At 42.7% G+C, this 20159-nt stretch overlaps 1 protein-coding gene across 5 annotated transcripts in view; it reads right to left on the minus strand.

Moving 5' to 3' along the window:
* erg (ETS transcription factor ERG) overlaps positions 1-20159 on the minus strand; it is a 311232-nt gene that overhangs the window by 132169 nt on the left and 158904 nt on the right. Inside the window, exon 1 of one of the 5 annotated variants that reach the window (XM_038801503.1) lies at positions 2368-2787. The exons of 3 other annotated variants lie outside the window; for them this stretch is intronic. Coding sequence is in view for 1 of the 2 variants with exons in the window: in XM_038801500.1 (XP_038657428.1) it covers positions 2368-2385 (18 nt within the window). In the remaining variant the exon portion in view is untranslated. Of the gene's footprint in view, positions 1-2367; positions 2788-20159 lie in introns of those variants that run through there. One more of the 5 variants, XM_038801500.1, reaches the window with a different exon arrangement.

The raw sequence follows: 20159 nt of genomic DNA on the forward strand, positions 1-20159 counted from the left end.
TGTCTTCAGTGATAAAATCCTGCTGAGATTTAGGATTGCACCTCGGGGCATTATGAAGCCATAACATAGCTTTGCGCAGTGTTGTTAAAACTAGAGCACTCATTCATTCTTTCCTGAATAATTCTTGATGCTGTTAAAAATGTCAGTTTGTCATCTGGTGAGTTGGAGATCCATGTTGGGAACGGCATGGAGATGTGTCATATTAAAATCCCAGACAGATTACTTGGTTGACTGATTATCCTAGTCATTCCTTTGCGTTTTCCAGCAGATGGGTATACCAGGGGCATTGTTGTAACTGGTCAGCTGTCCACCATTTTAGTAAAAGGAATGGGTGTGACATTAAAAGTAAACACCTCCATTAAAATAAAAGAGAGAGCATATTTTGTGCAAGAGAGATTGTACAACAAAATTGCCAGCTGCACCTTCCACCTTAATAATATTTTGGTGGGGGAAAGAGAAGGTTGTGGATATTTGCTTGAAAAAAAACACTTAAGCAAAATGCATTGATCCAAAACGACAAGGAGTTCTCTCAAGTTAAATCATCAAAGTGAAACCAGAAGAAGGGTTCTGATAGTGTGCATTTGCTGCGCATTCAAGCACTCTTTAGATTTTTTTTTTGCTACACATCGGATGCTTTGCTGCCTAAATAACAGTTCCAGCTGTCGTTGCCAGAACCTTCTGAATGGGGCACTCTTCCAACAAGCAAAAGCGTGAAGCTGAAAGTTGGGCCACCGAGCATACATCCCACACACAGGCTGCGTAGAAAAACAGCCTGCGTGTGCTGGAATATTCAACTTCAGCAAAGTTGGCATCAGCTGCCTTGAGAATGATTTCTTGCTTACTCTGCTCAAGTGTTTCAATTTGGCTTGGAATAACATTGACTTTAATGAAATATTACATACCTCCATGCCAAATGCACTGTAATTAATCTGTGGAGATAGCATATTCATTCCTATTGAATTATATTTTCACTGTTTTCTCCAACTGTTTGCAAGTTGATATCTATACGATGACCTGTCAGTGGTGCATACAATTTCCTCAGACTGGGAAAAAAAACTCTGAAAATCAATGGAATAGAGTTCAATTCTGATTTTCAGCGGACAGACCTGTGACAGTTAAACTTTCCATACAGGGGATCTCATATAAATGTTTCCCATTTTTCTATTTTGTCGAGGAAAGGGATTTTGGAAACTCCGATGTTTACTTCATGTGAATTCAGTCGAAAATCTAAAAAGCAGATTCCATCTGCTTTGTCCTTGGGCATTATTAAGTGCTGGTTTGTAAGAATGAAAATGGAAACAAGACTTGTAGCTGTGGTGAAACCCAGGAGAAGGGCTGTGCTCCACAAAATACTTCCAATGTGAAGAGATACACACCCCACAGAACCGAATAGATTTCAAAAAAAATCCTTCTCAAATTCATAATATTCTCCAAAATCACAAAAAGTCAAAATAGTGCTCTAAAACAGAACATTTACACGTCTTTAAACTTAACTCAGCAACTTTGGTCAACCAGATGCCACAATCAAGCAGAAATTTAGATTTAAGGATAAGTAAATAAATAGCCCTTCAAAATGAATTCATTGAGATTCCAGATAAATTCAGCGTCCATGCACTTTTACCCATGCTGATAATAAAAACATCTTTCTTTCAGCTTCATAGATGATGCTTATTATTTTTTGTCCAAAGCAAAATTCCTCGTAAATAAAATTACAGTTTTCAAGTTACAGGGCTACGCCGATATGAACCTAATTGTGGAAAGAACTGAGCACAGTAACTTCTCTTCAATAAACCCAGAAACACAGCCCTTTTTACAACAGCCCAGATTACATTTTGAGATTTTTCAACAACTTTCATTTCAACAGGTGAGTTGATGAAGATACTTCACCAAAAACATGTCTTAGAAATGCTTTGCAAATGCATCCAACAATTCATCATCAGTTATCTGTTAGTGTCACTACCCATCGAGAGTACATGCTGAATGCAAGGTAATTACTCTTTAAATGAGGAATTAGAGTGCATCTTCATGTTCAAACATTTCAAGGCAGTGGGGACACGTATTCATTCTTTCAAGCAACCACACAGCCAAACCCCCCGAAACAGGCACCAAGATAGAAAAAAAAAAAATTAGAAAAGGAAGAAAGTAATGATTAAGCGCCTCACTTAAAACTGTGTGAAAACAGTTTTTCAAACGACACGGACAGTTCGCGTAGGAAAGAGGAAATTTTACAGGCAGCACAAAGGAAATCTGCTCATCGCCTTCCATTGTGGAAAAGAGGGTGTAGCTTCATTCACTGTTTTACATCAGGCGAAGAGCAAGGGTTTGCAGCCCAACGTACCAAAACACAGAAAATCCAGCAAATCTTACCTTTATTGTACTGGCCATTTTATCTCAAAAGCACGTTCTTTTTTTAAAAATCTTATATATTGTTAAAGAAGCTTATGCCCAGTTAGGGCGGTTGGAGTTTTTTTTTGGAGGCGGCGAGATTGTGCTAAGTCTGGGAAATGAAGTCAGTCTGTAGCAGGAAGAGGTTTCTATTGGTTCTGGCAGGCTTAGCTCGAAGAAACAGGATATTTTGGAGTACAGAGATAAGAGTGACCAGAAAACAATGTTGTTTTTCTTGATGCGTAGTCGATGATTTCTTTTTCTTTCCCCTCTCTGCTGCGCTTCAGAAGCTGATCTTCAAGGCAGGTGTGAAATGATGGTTACATGTCTAATTCGCACAGCTTTACCACAGGATACAGATGTCATATTGAAGCAAGGGCTTAAAAATCTGACCTTAACCCATCTGAAATGGATGGACTGTGCACATTATTATTACGATTATGGTTATTATTATTTCCTCTTTGCCACCGCTAGCATTTCCCTCCCCTTCCTATTTTGAAAGTGCTGATGCACATTTGTATACGGTTCCACAGATGTAACAGACCTTTGGTGTCTCATCCAAATGGTCTTTTTTGTCAGTGGGACACACTACAGTCAACCTAACCCTGCTAAATTTGACTCCCAGGTAAAATTACTATCCACAATGAGTGTGCTGTTAAACTAGGTCACATAAAGATCCTGACCAATCGCTTATAGTACGCTAAAGACCTGTAGGATCACATTCTGCCATACAAGAGCCACAAACCTGAAACTAAATTTTGGGGTCATCTAAAATTCCTCCTCCTATTTTTGTGCAGTCAATAACCTATTTTAAAATTTGGAACAGCTTATTCCCAAAGAAACATTAACAGTTCACGTGAACAATGATTTTTTTTCTGCTGGACGTGTCCTATGAGGGGAATGTGTTGGGAATTAATACGTGTAATGATGTTAGTTCTTTCCTTACATTAGTCATTTCTTGACATTTGTATCCTGTGATGTTTTGTCTATTATTGCCTATTCCTGTGGCCAGAGTCGGCTGTAATCAACTTTTTAAACTTCCTACGTTGCCACGAAATCACTTCATTGCTGAATATTTCTGGGTAAAGTGATATTACTGAGGATTGATGTTTTCTGTATAATGTCTGTCCCCTTTGATACTATTCACAGTAACAGAGTAAGGATTTGCTTATTGACTTCATTGTTTTTGGCTAATGTTACTTTGCTGCGATGCACGTGTATTCATAACCAAAATCATTGATAAATTGTCAAGGAATTTTGGAAGAGGAAATGGGTGAGGCTGTTGTGAAACATTCTGTATATCACTGAGCTAAAGGCATTGTAATGTTATGGGCTGTCCTGAGGAAATGTACAAAGGAAGAAGCAGCTCTCTATTGAAAGAGTGAGTGATTCTTTTCTATAGTTGTGAGGTCTGGTCCAGTGTTTTTAGTTTTATTGATTTAACAGCTTTTACAGTTTGAAACTTAGTGGTCTCCCATTTAAGACTGAGACGAGGTGATTTTATTTTCTCTTTCAGAGGATCTTTAGCCTATGGAATTCTCTTCCACGGAGCTCAGTGGAGGCAGGGCCATTGAATATATTCAAGACTGAGTTAGATAATTTTTTGAGAGACAAGGAAGTCAAGGGTTATGGGCGGGGGTGGGATGGCCACAGACAGAAAAGTGGGTCAAGGCCGCAATCATGGGTGGGATTCTCCAGCCCTCCAGCTTAGCCGAAAGTTTTAGTTGAAATTACTAATTTCTACAAACTTCTATTAGAAACAATTATTAAAACAAGAAAACTAAAAACACTGGACCAGACCTCACATCTAAAGAACAGAATCACTCAATCTTTCAATGGAGAGCTGCTTCTTCCTTTCTACATTTCCTCAGGACAACCCATAATATTCGCTGGCAATGGAATTCTCTCTTCCCACCGCTTGTCGATGGGATTTCCCATTGAAGCCGCCCCACACCGCCAGGAAAGTGGTGGACTAGGGTGCGCTGCCAGCAGGAAAGAAAGAATCCTAACGGATCGAGAATTCCGGCCCATATGATCTTATCAAACGGCAGAGCAGGCTGAGGGGGGGGGGCTGAATGGCCTGTCCCTACTCTTAAATGGTGCTCTTGATTATGTCACTGGACTTGTGAACCAGAGGCCTGTACTACAAATTCAGTCAAATATGAGTTCAGATCTCATTATGGCTATTTAAAGATTTCTTTAAAATAATCTGGAAAGATAAAGCTGAAATCAGTAAAATTAACCATCTTAACTGACCATGAAAATGCCGTAAAATTCCAACTGCCGCACTATTGCTGCTTGGAAAAGGCAAACTGCCCATTCTCATCCACTCTGTCCCTATGTGCTTCTCCCACATCTATGGGATTGAGGTTTTACTCCTCCCGGAACAACTCACTCAGGTGTGTCACACTTTCCCAGGACATCTCTGGATGGGCAATGAATACTGGCTTTGCCAACAATGCTCAGAAACTGAGAACGAAGAATTTTAAAAAGATTTTCAGGAGACAATGCAAAACCAGATGGTTGTGGACAGCAACAAAGTGAAATAACTGATTATTTTTCACCAAAACAGAGCTACCTATGTTCTCGCAGCTGAGGTTTCATAAATAATTCCATAAATCATTCTATGCAATATTATTAAATGCATTCTTCAGTCACTATAAATCTAAGAACCTCAGTGAAGAGACAAAGCTCAGTCTGCTGGACACCATCAAAATTGCTAAGAATCGAATCAGCAAACAATGGTCAGATGATGCCAGCTTTGGTTTGAGGAACTTCACTGATTATGAGATGTGATTTCTTCTAATTAATATTTGTTGTGAAACTGTAACCATTAGTGTAAATAATATGCCCATAGCTATAAACACATATCAGCAATCTTCTCCTGCGTGTGTCTAAGATTTTAAATGTCGTGTTTATCTTTTTTTAGAGCACAATGATTGCAATGGGGAAATGGGAGTGTCACATTATGGAAAGCAGCTCATAAGGATGTCAATTATAGTTCACAGGGTAGATAAATATTCTAGAAATTTGTCTGATTTCTTATGGGGCAGGGAGTGAATGTGCAGTACCTTCTTTCAAGCCAAGAATTTATACCATTGCTTCATCACATGGTATTAATCAGCTGGTACCACAGTTATCAGCTGACAGAACAAGCACTAGATTCCTACTCAGACAGCAGAAGCAAACTATGGGCATGATTCAGCCACCGCGTTGCCCCCGCCTACGGGTGAATCCCGCGAGAACCCCAAATCAGGCTCAGGTGCTGGGCCGATTGCGAGTCACCTGACTCGTTCTGCCCAGCATGATCTGGATCACACCCTCACTGAGCATGATCCAGATAACGATACTGTACTTAAATTAACCATCAGGCTAATTTAAATACCCAAACCCCGCTTTCATCTGGCGCCCAGGAGTCAACAGCCGCGCCTGCGAGACCTCGACCAGGTGCTGTTAGGTGCTGGTTTCCACAAACATGGACCAAGCGTGAAGGTACCTCGGGAGTGGGGGTCACACAGGTCATTAGATACCCCGGGTGGTCGGGGGAAAGGGCAGGTTGGTACCCAGGCACTCCCCTGGTACCTGACAGTGCCACTGAACACCTTGGCAGTGCAAGGCTGGCACTGTCAGGGTGCCAGAGGCAGAATTGCTTGGGTGTTATTGGCATGGTCAAGGTGCGAAGCTGCCCAAGGTGCCCAGGTTGGCACTGCCAGTGGTCTGACCTGGGAGGGGGGCACTTGCCCATTATAGGAGGGATGAGGGGAGGTTCCCCCCTGCCCCAACTCCCCCCTCCCCCACCGCACCCCCACACATATTTTCCAGCAGTGGAGGCAGACCATTATTGGCCTTCCATGTTCGCTGATGACTACGGGTTTTTGCATGCCCTGCGCCCTCCACCAGCAGGCAACATGCCACAGGGCATTACCTTTGGTGGGACCGGAAACCTCTGCTGGCAGGAAGAGCTGGAACATTTTGGGCAGGGTATAATGTTAGACCCTCAAATAAAGAACTATTGCCAAACCTTCGAGAGGCTTTTTATCGAAGGTCTGATCAGTGGCTTTGGGACATTGAGCAAACCAACACATTTCAGCTTCAGATGTACTGGCACATTACTATCCAACATTACCACGGTGATGGCCACCAAAGCATCCTCAATAGTTCTTAGAACTGCACTTTTTCAGGCCCAGAAATATGGCAACAGAAAGCCTGGTTATTTTACCTCCAGGGCATTGACAAAAATAGAGTAATGCTGTGCAGTTATAAAGAAACACATTTGAAACACGGTAATAGCTTTCCAATTAACAGTTAAAAGAGTTCTTAAATAAAAGGGGGAAAACGTTAATTCACTATCTATACCTGCCACTGCATATTCCAATTAAGCAACCCAATACAGCTTATAAATAAAGTTAACAATCAGGGTTGCTTGCTTCACCCTTGTCAGACTTGAATCCCATGGCAAATTGCTGTTCACTTAAAAGTTTATATCAGGCCGCAAAAACTACAGACAGACCTGACTCCTCCCATTAATCACATCATCTGTATACTAAGCATAAGGCATTCTTCAGTTTCCTCCTGCTAAGGTGTCTCTTAACCTGCTTAGCTAGGGCTAAACACAATCCCTCAGAAATTATCTAAACCCCAGGGAATCTCTTAAACATAAGCAATGTTCCATTAGCCATCTCTCTGCAAACAAGCAAATGGTTAAAATCAATTATAACCCCACCTTCACAATCCCTTAATAGTAGCTTTAGCGGACATACTGCTTGTACGTATTTTAACGCAGGGTGTTTAATAACATTACGATAACAAAATATAATATATAACAATTTCCTACATTCATCACAACACCTAGGACGGGGAATCACTCTAAGGGGAAGAGTTTTCTGAGTGAGAAGGAGTGTATGATGGACTAGCTTGCAGCAATGCAGCTACCGAAGCAACCTTGAAAATAAAGTTATTTATTCAACTGATTCAGCCTCGGAAAGTATACCTTTGCACTTGCATAATAAATCACCAGCTGGCCAGAGAGCATTTATTACTGTCCAGCTGCCCAGATACACCTTGGGAAAGACTAGGACTAGACTTCTTTGACTTCCACATACCTCGTTATCATTGACTGTTACTGTAGGTGGGTATAAGCTACCGCACTACAGTGGCTGAGCCTCTGATAAGGGCGTTACAGAACATAATTTCCATGCACACGTTTCCGGGTAAAATTGTCTTCGTAAATTGGCCATAAATTGTGAATGAGCTCTTCAAACAATTTACAGATGACTGTGGATCACCCAAGTTATGAGTTCTCCTCTCTGCCCACAGGCCAACGGAGATGCTGAAAGACCCATGAAAACCATCAAAATGTTAATGACCTAGGTCTGACTGGAATTCAGCTCTGCTGAAATACAGAACTACTCCTTTAAATAATGACTTTTCACCAGCGGAAATTCTCATGGGCCAACGGCTGAAGACACAAGTCCCTTAGCTGCAACAGAATTTGCAGCCCAGCATTACAGCAGTCAGACATAAAAGAAAGAACGGCCAATGTAAAAAACAGAAGAACTGTATAACTCCAGGCATAGAGTCAATACTCTCGCCTCCTTTAATACCAGGCTAGAAGGTTTGGACTCAGGATTGAAAATCTGAAGGTACAGTCCTTCAATGAACCAATCTATCTTGTCCAAACACCATTTGGCACTTTCAGAAGAAAGAGGAATGCCCTAATTTTAGAGCGTGTGAGATCACACGTGTTTGATTATCATACGTTTTAGGATGATGGTCTGAAGACTATATTGACCAACTTGCAAAATGTGGACCCATCCAACCAAACGATTCAAGATCATGACCCTCAATGGTGACAACAAGATCAGGAAGAGTTGTGAAGGCTCCACAAAGGCCTTCACTTTAGAACCTCAGATTCTGGGAGACGGAGGTGGTTTGGTAACTGCAATATAAATAGTTCAACAAAGAGTTCAACATTGTTATTAAAGAAGTTAAGATTATACTTGGGGGGGGGGGGGGGAGATGTAATGTAATGGGTTAATAGTTATGGTAATGGGTTAGTGATGGGTTTCATGATGTAACAGTGATATCAGCAGTCACGTGCTGGAGACTCTATCGACCAGATGGAGTAATCTGCCCCCAGAGAGTTGCGCCTACCCAACAATTCATTCTTCATGTAGGGGGGAATTGTTTCATTTTTGACTGAGAGGTAAATGTTCCGATCATGCCTCCTGTAGGAATGATTGCGGGTCGGACGGACAATTTAACAGACCATTGAAAGGTCTGTTCCGGTCATAGGGTGGGAAATGTTTGCCCAGGTGCCAATCCAGGCGGGAAAAGCAGGGTGTAGCCTACCAGTTCCATTGCTGGCTTTTCCCCAATGTGTGTTGACACTTAGTCAAACAAAATCAAGACGGCAGGTCCCAAGATGTTACATTGACAGGGTAGGCTCATTCCGAGCCAGCACACCAGCGACCGCGACACTTGATTGAATGGGTCACTTTTTTAAAGGGTGCTCTGATGTAAAGGAGATAAAAATAGAATAAAAGAATTGTCGGACCCACTTGGGTCACTGTCTGTGCAGAGTCTGCTCGTTCTCCCTGTGTCTGCGTTGGTTTCCTCTGGGTTCTCCAGTTTCCTCTCACAAGTCCCAAAAGATATGCTGTTAGGTGAATTGGACATTCTGAATTCTCCCTCAGTGTACCTGAACAGGCGCCAGAGTGTGGCGACTAGGGGTTTTTCACAGTAACTTCATATCAGTGTTAACGTAAGCCTACTGGTGATAATAATAAAGATCATTATTATGCTCCTCAAATAAAAAATTGGAACTACCAAAATCAGTCAACATGATTGATGAGATAAATCCCAAAGATGCATTTTTCATAGATATGGGGCTAGATTCGCTGTTTCTGCGGGGAAGTGCCTGCTCGAAAGGAGAATCTGCGGGAGGTTCACGTGAAAATAATCGGTGCGAACCCTTCATCGATTCCGGTACCAGTGAAGGGCTAGCACCGGCGCCGACTGGAACTCCAGCCTCCCGCGCCAAAAACAGCCAGAGGATGGCCAGGTCCCAGACCAGGCATGTGCACGGCTGATGACCTGCAGCGGTCGAGCCATACAACATGATGCTAACCGTTCACGGACCCAACCTGCAATCTGTGACCCCACAGCCCACCTCCTGGCCAGCCGCTGGCCACCCCCTAGCCACTCCCCACCAGTCCCCCCTGCCCTTGCAGAAGCCCCCTGGCCAGCAGCACGGATCCCGGCCGAATGTAGCGGCGCTGGACAGTCCACAGCCGCCACGCCAGGTTCATGTGGTCCACGCTGTCGAGAACTCGGCCTATTGGGGGCGGAGCATCATGGGTGGCTGGTCGATGAGGCGTTAATGGCATTTTGACTGTGCATGGCGACCAGCATGATGACGCCATTTTGGAGGGGGTGGAGCGTGGCTGACTGGCGTCAAACTGGTTCCGGCCCTCATTTCGCCATTGGAGCCTGTTCTCTGCCCGATCGTCGAATACGATTTTTGCGTTTTGCAACGAAAAATCCAACCCATGAAAAGTAGTGAAGATAAGCTTTGTCACGGCATACAAGAAGAAAAGGCTGTAAAGCAAATTTGCACTAATAACAATACAAATACAAATGTTCAAATAGATAACTGGACAATTCCTCTGATGATTAATAAAACATTTATCAATGCTAAACTTGACACGAGAATGAAGGCCAACCTTATAAGCTTGTCGGATATGCAAGAAATTAAAATTAAATTGTACGTTGTAAATCAAACAGTATTGTTGAAGGATTACAGAAGCAAAAGATTTAATGCTCTGGGATCATGTGAGCTAGAAGTCAGTATAAAGAATAATGTTCATAAAGTGAAGTTTTCCACTTTAGAGGCTGAGTATGAATCATCACTGGGAGTGGAAGCATGTGAAGCACTCATATTAGTTAAAAGAGTCTACAGTGCAGATTGTGTTGTAAACACGCAAAGTACATCAGTGGATTCAATCCGGAAAGAAGTTCCTGAAATATTTCAAGGATTTGGAACTTTAATAATATAATAATCTTTTATTGTCACAAGTATGAAGTTACTAAGAAAAGCCCCTATTCGCCACATTCCACTGCCTGTTCGGGTGAGCTGGTGCGGGGATTGAACCTGCGCTGCTGGCCTTGTTCTGGATCACAAACCAGCTGTCTAGGCCACTGAGCTAAACCAGCTCACTTATTGAATCCAGTTAAAAGAGAATGCGCAACCAATCATACACGCACTCAGGCGAGTACCAGCTCCATTAAAGGAACAACTAAAAATGAGCTAGAGAGAATGACAAATCTGGGGGTGATCAAATTAATTCAAGAACAAACAGATTGGGTGAACTCTATGGTCTGCGTAAAGAAAATAAATAATGACCTAAACGTGCATGGATCCTAAAGATCTCAATTTAAACATCAAAAGAGAACATTATCCTATTCTGAAGAGAGAAGAAATCACATGTGAGATGTCAGGAATGAAAGCTTTAGCAAACTAGATGCATCACACGGTTTTCGGCAACTCAAGTTGGATAAGGAGAGCACAAAGCTGTGCACCTTTAACGCGCCATTCAGGCAATACTGTTTTCTCAGAATACCATTTGGTATTATTTCAGCATCTGAAATTTTCCATAATTTTTGAAATAATCTTTATTGCCACAAGCAGGCTTACATTAACACTGCAATAAAGTTACCACAGTCTGGCACCTGTTCGGGTACGCTGAGGGAGAATTCAGAATACCAAAATTACCTAACAGCGTGTCTTTCAGGACTTGTGGGAGGAAACAGGAGCACCCGGAGGAAATCCACGCAGGCACGGGGATAATGTGCAGAATCTGCACAGACAGTGACCCAAGCCGGCAATCAAACCTGGGATCCTGGCACTGTGAAGCAACAGTGCAAACCACTGTGTTGCCGTGCCACCCATAGGGCAAAGGAACATGTTGTGGAAGGAATTCCAGGATCAGAGTATACGTTGACGATATTATCATTGGAGCTCAACAAGAGAAGAGCACGACGAATGGCTCAACAAAGTGCTGAGAAGCATCAAGAAATATGGATTGAAGTTGAATAAAGCCAAATGCCAGTTTGGTGTCAACAAAACCACATTCTTGGGAGACAAGCTTTCTGCAAGAGGTATACAACCTGACCAAGAAAAGATAAAGGCGATTTTAAACATGCCATGTCCAACAGACAAAAAAGGAGTGCTCAGGATGCTCGGAATGATAAGTTTCGATGAAAAATTTATTCCCAATGTCACATTTTTTGACGCTACAAAGACGACAAAAATATCAACAGATGCATCGAAAGATGGGTTGGGAGCAGTATTTTGCAGCAAGACAATGATGAAATTTGGCTTCCAATTGCCTATGCTTCAAGGTCAATGTCTGACACAGAGCTTGGGCTTGATAAATGGATTAACCAAATTTCATGATTATGTGTAAGGTCTACCGGCATTCTTAGTGGAAACTGACCATAGATCACTTGTGGCACAAGTAAAGAAAAATTTTAATGAGATGTCACCAAGAATACAATGCATAATGACGAAGTTACAAAGGTACGATTTCAATCTTACCTACACACTAGTTAAAAATCTTGTAGTAGTTAATGCACTATATCGTGCTACGGACATGAAGTAAGAACAACGCATGGATGAGGATGTGCAAGTCCACTTGAATCTTGTGAAATGAAATGAAAATGAAAATCGCTTATTGTCACGAGTAGGCTTCAATGAAGTTACTGTGAAAAGCCCCTAGTCGCCACATTCCGGCGCCTGTCCGGGGAGGCTGGTACGGGAATCGAACCGTGCTGCTGGCCTGCTTGGTCTGCTTTAAAAGCCAGCGATTTAGCCAACCAGCCCCTCTTGTGACAGAATCCCTTCCAATATCCGATGAGAAGTCAATATTAATCAGAAATTAAACCATCAAAGATGAAATCTTGCAGAAGATAATAACATGCATCACTGAGGGATGGCCTAAAGGATCCTGTTCCAAATATTATAACATTAGAGCAGAACTAAGTGCAGACAATGGATTTTTGCTTCGGCAAAATAGGATTGTCATCCCGCAATCCTTACGATCCATGATTCTAAAGAAGATTCATGAAGGGCACTTAGGGATAGAAAAATGTAAGCGAAGAGCCAGAGAACTGGTACTCTAGCCAGGCATCAATCAAGACATACAAATCATGATAGAAACTGTGCAACTTGTCAGAAATCCATGGCAGAAAGTGGGAGTGGATCTATTCTATCTGGCAGGTAAGAGTACCTGTCAGTAATCGACTATTTCCCTAACTTTCCAGAAGTGGTACAACTAGCAGACTCATCAGCTAGGTGTGCAATCAAGCATACCAAAGACATTTTTGCTCACCATGGAATATCTCAAATGATCACGAGTGACAATGGCCCATCTTTTAGTAGTCATGAATGGACAGAGTTCGCACAGAGCTATGATTTTCTACATATTACTTCTCGCCCTCTGTATCCATAATCCAATGGGAAAGCTGAAAAAGGTGTTCACATTGTGAAGCAGTTACTCAAAAAATCTAAGGACAGCTGGGAAGATCCATATCTCGCATTACAATGGACTATAACGGTCACAATTATTGATGAATCAACAGCTGAGAACAACATTGCCATACATTCCAAAGGAACCAAAGAATCGAAAACGTGTGAAGCAACTCACATTTCAAAAGGAGGCAGAAGAGGTATTATAATGAATCCACAAGATCTCTGCAAACATTAGCACAGAATGACACTGTCAGGATGCAAGTTCCTGATGGAAATGGATGGTGGAAGTGTACAAAGGTGTTACAACAGTCAGGTCCTCAGTCACATATCATCGTCACCAATGACAGGTCAGTTCTAAGAAGACACAGGAGAGTTTTGCTGAAGGTTAAGCAACCCTTTGTACAGAATCACAGGATGATATTGAAAGAAACTTAAGGACAACTGAGCAAACGCTACCTCAGTATACAGAAACAGGTCAAGCTGAAAGTGTACCGAACACAGAATTACAGCAGGAACCATCTTCAACAACAGTTGAAAATTAAGCAAACTCACAATTTCAACCAATGCTTAGGAAGTTGACAAGATACGGAAGAAAGCCAGACAGATTGAATTTGTGATGGTCTGTAAACATGTAAACAATCAAACGTGTTATGTATATCATGTGTATTGTACAGTAAATTGAAATAATGTAAGTAAATATTATACATTTCCCAAGGAAAGGGGATGTGATGTGTTGCTCGTTCTGGTGAGTGTGCTTTACACTCAATTGGCTCTGTTTTATTCCTTAGCTCTAGAGTCGCCAAGTATCTTTATGATACCGCCACGAGGTTCAAGTTCAAGTTCAGATCAATGACTCAATACACCAGTTAGTAAGATTCAATCAAACACATTTATTATTTACACAGTAAATCGATACTCATGCAACTAATACTAGCGGACTAAACTATTCCTACCACTATGAGCCAATACATATCTTCGATAAGGGAACACGCTGGATCAGGGAACAATGGCCTCTTGTTCTGTGCTGAGACTGCAGGCTTCCCAGTTGGTACGGGCTAAGGGGTCAGGAGTGTCTATTCTCGTAGCGAACATTGGTTGGACACTTACTTGTCAGTGTAGCTGTTGGCCAGGCCTCTCCTTCTCATGGTCAAATTCTTAGAGAGCTGCTGCAAAGGTGTTCTGCTGGGAGGGCCGGCTAAGAGAGAGAGCTGGACTTGGGATCTGTCCTTTATAGGTCACAGGGGCTTCGTGCCCATCTGGGCGGACCCTATACCTGCTTGCAATCGATTGGACCTCATACCAATCGATTGGTTTGAATTCCCCAATACTGGGGCTGTTTCCCGATCGCTGGGCAGTTCTTGGAGCTGTTTGTAACTTATTGTCCGGGACTCCTGCTGGCGCCGAAGAGTCTGGCTTGACCTTTGTTATTCTCGATTGTGTCCATTGTGCCCGGGAATCACCGGGAATCGCTCAATTAATATGCGCAACTCTTAGTTTCAGTGCTGTCTGGTTTCTTTGCAGACAGAATACACAGGGAGATCCTGCAGCCTGCCTGTTTTCCTTACATTGTCTTGTTTTCCCTGCTGCATTTCAATTCTCCATTTTGTGTCAGGCAGTGGCCAACTTCGGTGGCTACAGATGATATGCATAAGCAATCATGCAAATAGTAATGTATATGACCTCCAACCAGCAGGTGGCAGTAGAGAACAACTACGTGACTCTGTTACCTCAGCATGTCTGAAGATAGTCGTTGTAGCGGATAGTCACATTTGTAGTAGCTCTTGGATAATTTATAATAGTAGGTCTTGATAATTCTCCCATGTTTATCTACCCCGCGTAATTATTTAATAATAAACATTTAACTAGCCAAGAAGTAGGTGCTCTCTTGTGCATGATTTCTACCGGCCAAGCACAAGAACGTAACAAGGGGGAGCCCATCCAATGTCTGGACAGCCAGTAGTTGACTTGAGGCAGGAACTGCAGCCCTCAGAAATAGGAAGCCCTGTCTCAGAGAGCTGCCGACCAATTAGAGGCCAGCAGCTCTCCAGTGATGGCAGTTCCTCCGGGACCAGTGGCCACTGCCGGTATTTCAGTGAGATCTGAAGGAATGGGTGCTGTGCTGAAGCTGGAATGGATGGAAGTTTGGAGATCTCCATGCGATTAGGATAGCAGACTTGTCCAGTGTGGTGAGGGAGGTGGGGGACTAGTGTAGAAAGGGCAGGAGGAGAAGAGTTACCCATTGGGAATACCCTACAATGGGCCTCATGGGCTGGATACTTGATATGGGGCTCAACCGGTCAGTTAAATCCCAACAGTGGCAGGATGAGGCCATAATGTAGGCATTAATTGACCACTGAAGGGCTTTAATTGGTCCATGGGCCCACTATATATATATAATTGCAGAAGGGGCTGTGAGTAGGCAGCAGGCTTGGTACCTACTGGATTTTACATGCTCCCTCCTCTTTAAAACCTACTGGTGGGGGAGTGTAAAATCTCTTCTTATGGGCCAGATTTTCACCATCAAGGTGGATACCAGAAGTCAGGATATTTCCCAACTCAGCATACCTGCCTCCCAGACATTCCATTTTAATTACTGGGAGATGGATCAGGCCAGCCGATTCTAGAAGTAAATTGGAGGCAACTATGGGGCCTGGTGGGTGCTGTTGGAAGCTGGTTAAAAGGCCTACAGTATCCTGGGACTTCCTCTTAGTTGTTTCAGAAGCTGTTAGACACTCTGGACCTCGCCCCTCATGTTCGTTCATGCACACCTACATTCCAAAAGCAGCTCACAATTTCAACCAATGCTTAGAAAGTTGACAAGATACAGAAGAAAGCCAGACAGATTGAATTTGTGATGGTCTGTAAACATGTTAATAATCAAACGTGTCATGTATATCATGTGTATTGTACAGTAAATTGAAATAAAGTAAGTAAATATTATACATTTCCCAAGGAAAGGGGATGTGATGATATGCATAAGCAATCATGTAAATAGTAATGTATATGACCTCCAACCAGCAGGTGGCAGTAGAGAACAGCTACGTGACTCCTGTTATCTCAGGATGTCTGGAGATCGTCGTTGTAGTGGATAGTCGCAAGCATGCCTCCAGCTCAATTCCATGCAACCTCATATTGCCAAGCCCCGTCAATTCCAATTCATAACCCCATGATATCACCATAATCACACACTCAGTATCACTTTAGTAGACTTCCAGAGCCATGTGGAGATGAAAAAATATAAACTTCAAACAGGCTAAAAGAGTTCAGACACACTAAATGCGGGAAAAAAACACATATTTAAATTCCTTCAAGTGTTGAATTTGTCATAAAATCAAACAATGTTCCATTCAGTGATGATGTGGAGATGCCGGCTTTGGACTGGGGTGAGCACAGTAAGAAGTCTTACAACACCAGGTTAAAGTCCAACAGGTTTGTTTCAAACACGAGCTTTCGGAGGACTGCTCCTTCTTCAGGTGAAGAAGGAGCCGTGCTCCGAAAGCTCGTGTTTGAAACAAACCTGTTGGACTTTAACCTGGTGTTGTAAGACTTCTTACTGTGCTCACGCCATTCAGTGATGACATTACAGACAGATAATTATTTAATGTTCTTTTTAAACCATCAATCAAAATGTATATGCAGACCATGCTGAGATAAGTACTTTTGGTGCTTTTGAAACTCGGCCAAGCATTCATAATGATATCAGGTATAATAACAACACTTGGGAATTTCAAAAATGAACTGCATTGAAACTACAGGAACATATGACAATTGTTCCTCCTAATCTACACCAGATGGCCTGTCAATCAATGTACTCCAGCAGCTATTTTTACTCCAACTGACTAGTTGCTGGTTCTCTTCCTGAAGCTGGTGGTGTACAAGGCAGACTTTCATCTGATTTCACACTGAGCTTTACCTAGTTGTACCTTTTGCCAGAGGTTTATTGCTTATCAGGACACCTCTCCACACTAAGCATAGCTAACCAAGTGTCTCTCCTATTCTTACCACCTACCATTGTCATGTGGAAGGATTTTGCAGGTTGGTGCTCAACCTGTTCGCCATGCCAACATATTACACCTCCCATGGCTTCAATGTCCTGGGGTAGGACTCAAACCCGGAGCTTCTGGCTCAGCGGTAGAGACACTACCCACAGTGCCACAAGACAACCCTCACTGACTAGTACAGCCTGTTTTTTGTAACCATTTATAAAGGGCTGGGGATTTAAATATCTTCAGATCAGAACATTTAAGTAGATCCTGTCCACCCTTCAACGACATTTATATCTTCCTCATAAACATGTGACTCCCACATTGCGAGGACAGGCCCTTGGAACAACAAAAGGGGGTCTGTTTGAACCCAGCACTAATCTTAAATAGACCTGGTGAGTTCAGGTTTCCTGCTGTTTGATTCACACCCACCTCTATCTTTCCCCTGCTGGTATCTGTCAGAAATGGGGGCAGGATTTCCACATCCGGGCTTCACTGGCCATTTTCAAAGGTTTCCAGGGTTAACTGACTTCATGAAAATCATCCCCATGTTTCTGATTGGGGTGGGAGTAAAAGGGGTTGATGGTGTGCAGAAGTTGCAACACGTGAGAATAGGAGAAGCTCGATGAACCAGATGCTTTACCTGTGCTTTTATGATATGCCCATATCACTGTATGGTAGGGCTGCGTTTACATTTCACTTGTACTATCAGGGTCCCAGAGGAGGGAATCTTGCTTCATTTTCTTCGTATCAGTATGAAGCAAAAGCTAGTTGCACCAGTGCTATAGTTATGGAGCAAATAGGTGATATTGGTCGCAAATCTAAAGGAGCTGTGACTGTGAGCGGGGCGAGCAGTGGACAAGAAGAGAGGTACCAGGGCTTCCAAATAAGCAACTTATGTTGACCAATAACTGGTAAAATAACATGACTAACATGTATCTTGAGCAGTATTGCCACCTGAACTGTAAAGAAATCTGCAGTAGTCCCATATAGTTGGAGTCCCTGATCAATTCCACTGTTCAGCATTTTTGAATAAATGTTCTTTCGAAATCATCAACACACTCAAGTCAATGTAACTTTAAAGATTTTTTAAATGAAGCATGTACATTTTGTTATTAATGTTACTTAGACCCTGAATACCATGACTGAAAAGTTCTATAAAATTAGACCTACTCTTTATAGTTGAAGGTTAAAAATAATAACTTCCTCATTTCTAACAATTTCAACACAATTGGCCCTGAGGCTGCAGTTAGAAGCAAAAAAAAAGCAGCAGCATTTTGTAATAACTGCTGCAGGCCATGCTCGACGCTTCCTGCTGATTAGAAAATTGAACTCAACTGAGCAGCGAGCAGAACCAGACAGGTGGAAAAGGTGCTCCAGCTCCCTCCAGACACATGCATACGTTAAAGAATCTCCCATTGTCGAGAACACGCTTCATTTGTACAGATGGCAAACATAGGCTGCTCTGAGATTACAACAGGAAATGTGGCACTAACTACTGAATAAATTCTGAAACCCATGAGATACTGGGAATGTACTGCTGCTGAAACATGAACTTGACATCAACATTAACTTGCTCTGTGCTTGCAGAATTCTCAGGTTTTATCTCAGAATTTCAGCAGCATTATCTTTAAGGTTTAGAATTTAAAATTGGTGCTGTTCTTACATGGACCCCTTCAGCTTAAAGAAAATGGTTCACTGTTGTATTACGGAATGCGTTAATACAATACAAACGGGTTTTTCTGTGAACATCTTAAACTTTTGTATCAGAGATGTTCTGAGTTTTTGTCACTGATCTCCCTGGTATCTGTTCTGTAAGAACTCTGCATTAAGGGCTCTCCATTCAGGTGAAGGGTTGATCTCTCCTTATACTGGGAACTGGATGAGAAACTTGACTCACAGACAAGGGGAGAGTTGAACTGACAACATTTATGCATCAAGGGCTGCCCTGACCATTAAAGTATTGGTTTGCAGGGTTCTCTGGAAGTAAGAGGGAAAAGAATAGTCCAAAGTGACTGGCAAACACCAACTGCATGGCAGACCTGCCTGGTTCAGGTACCAATATATCAGGGAAGACTTTAGGTTTGGGTGCCTTATGGATGTGATATTGGTGATGGGCCGTGGTGCTTGGCTAATGCACAAATATTTTCTTGATGGACACCAACCCTTCTGCTTTCCTCTGGCAGAATATAAGGTAGCTGTTGAACTCTGCCAGCCAGTCAGTGCGATGGGTTGACAGAATTGGGACAGCAGGTCAGAAGATTATTATGGAGCTCAGTGCAGCAGGCATGCTCTGCCTGGTTCCCCCAGAAATCTTAAAGCGCTAATTTTTTCAATAGGCCTGCAGCTCCATTCTTTAGGATTTAGTGGTTAGGCCTTTCAACATCTTAGGAATGGGATTGATGTGCACCATGTATGCACCACCAATTTCTCTCTGCATGTTGCAATCAGAGTTCTGTAACAGCTGTAGCATGCCTGAGTTGCAATCTCTCATTTCCAGGCAAGCCATCTTGAAGCCAACTTAATCCCAAGAGTCAACAATTCAAGGGTGGCACGGTGGCGCAGTGGTTAGCACTGCTGCCTCATGGTGCTGAGGACCCGAGTTCAATCCCAGCCCAGGGTCACTGTCTGTGTGGAGTTTGGACATTCTCCCCATTTCTGTGTGGATCTCGCCCCACAACCCAAAGATGTGCAGGGTAGGTGGATTGGCCACGCTAAATTGCCCATTAATTGGAAAAAATACCCGAATTGGGTACTCTAAATTAAGAGAGAGACAGGTTTTGTTTTCGCGTAGGTGTGGAAAAATGCAATTTATGCAACTTTTGTGGCTTCTGAACTGCACACCAGATTCAAGTATGACTTTTCCCAGGTATTTGCTTTCGCACACTGACTTTGGTGCACTGTGTGTGTTTGTGAGCCGCAATGGAGTGTGGGAGGTGTGTGGGTGCAGAAGGCCCACCTCGGTTTCAGACACAGCAACCAAGCTTGCAACATCATTTAACGGTCCCCAAAATCTCATCCCTCACCACATTCACCTCCCCTCTCACCCCCGCCACATCCATGTCCCCTCAGATTCTCCATGCCACCCTTACCCTCTCAGATCACCCAGATCATCTCCATGTATCCTCTTAGCTACACACAGTCCATAAGAGACAGGTAATGGGAATTATTTTAAACATTAGTTTATGACAAATGTAATTTCATTGTCATTCAGAAGCCTGTCATTGAAACCGCAAAAACAAAACTGTTTTTCATTTAAA

The sequence above is a fragment of the Scyliorhinus canicula genome, chromosome 7, assembly GCF_902713615.1.
Source record: "Scyliorhinus canicula chromosome 7, sScyCan1.1, whole genome shotgun sequence".
Classification (NCBI taxonomy): domain Eukaryota; kingdom Metazoa; phylum Chordata; class Chondrichthyes; order Carcharhiniformes; family Scyliorhinidae; genus Scyliorhinus; species Scyliorhinus canicula.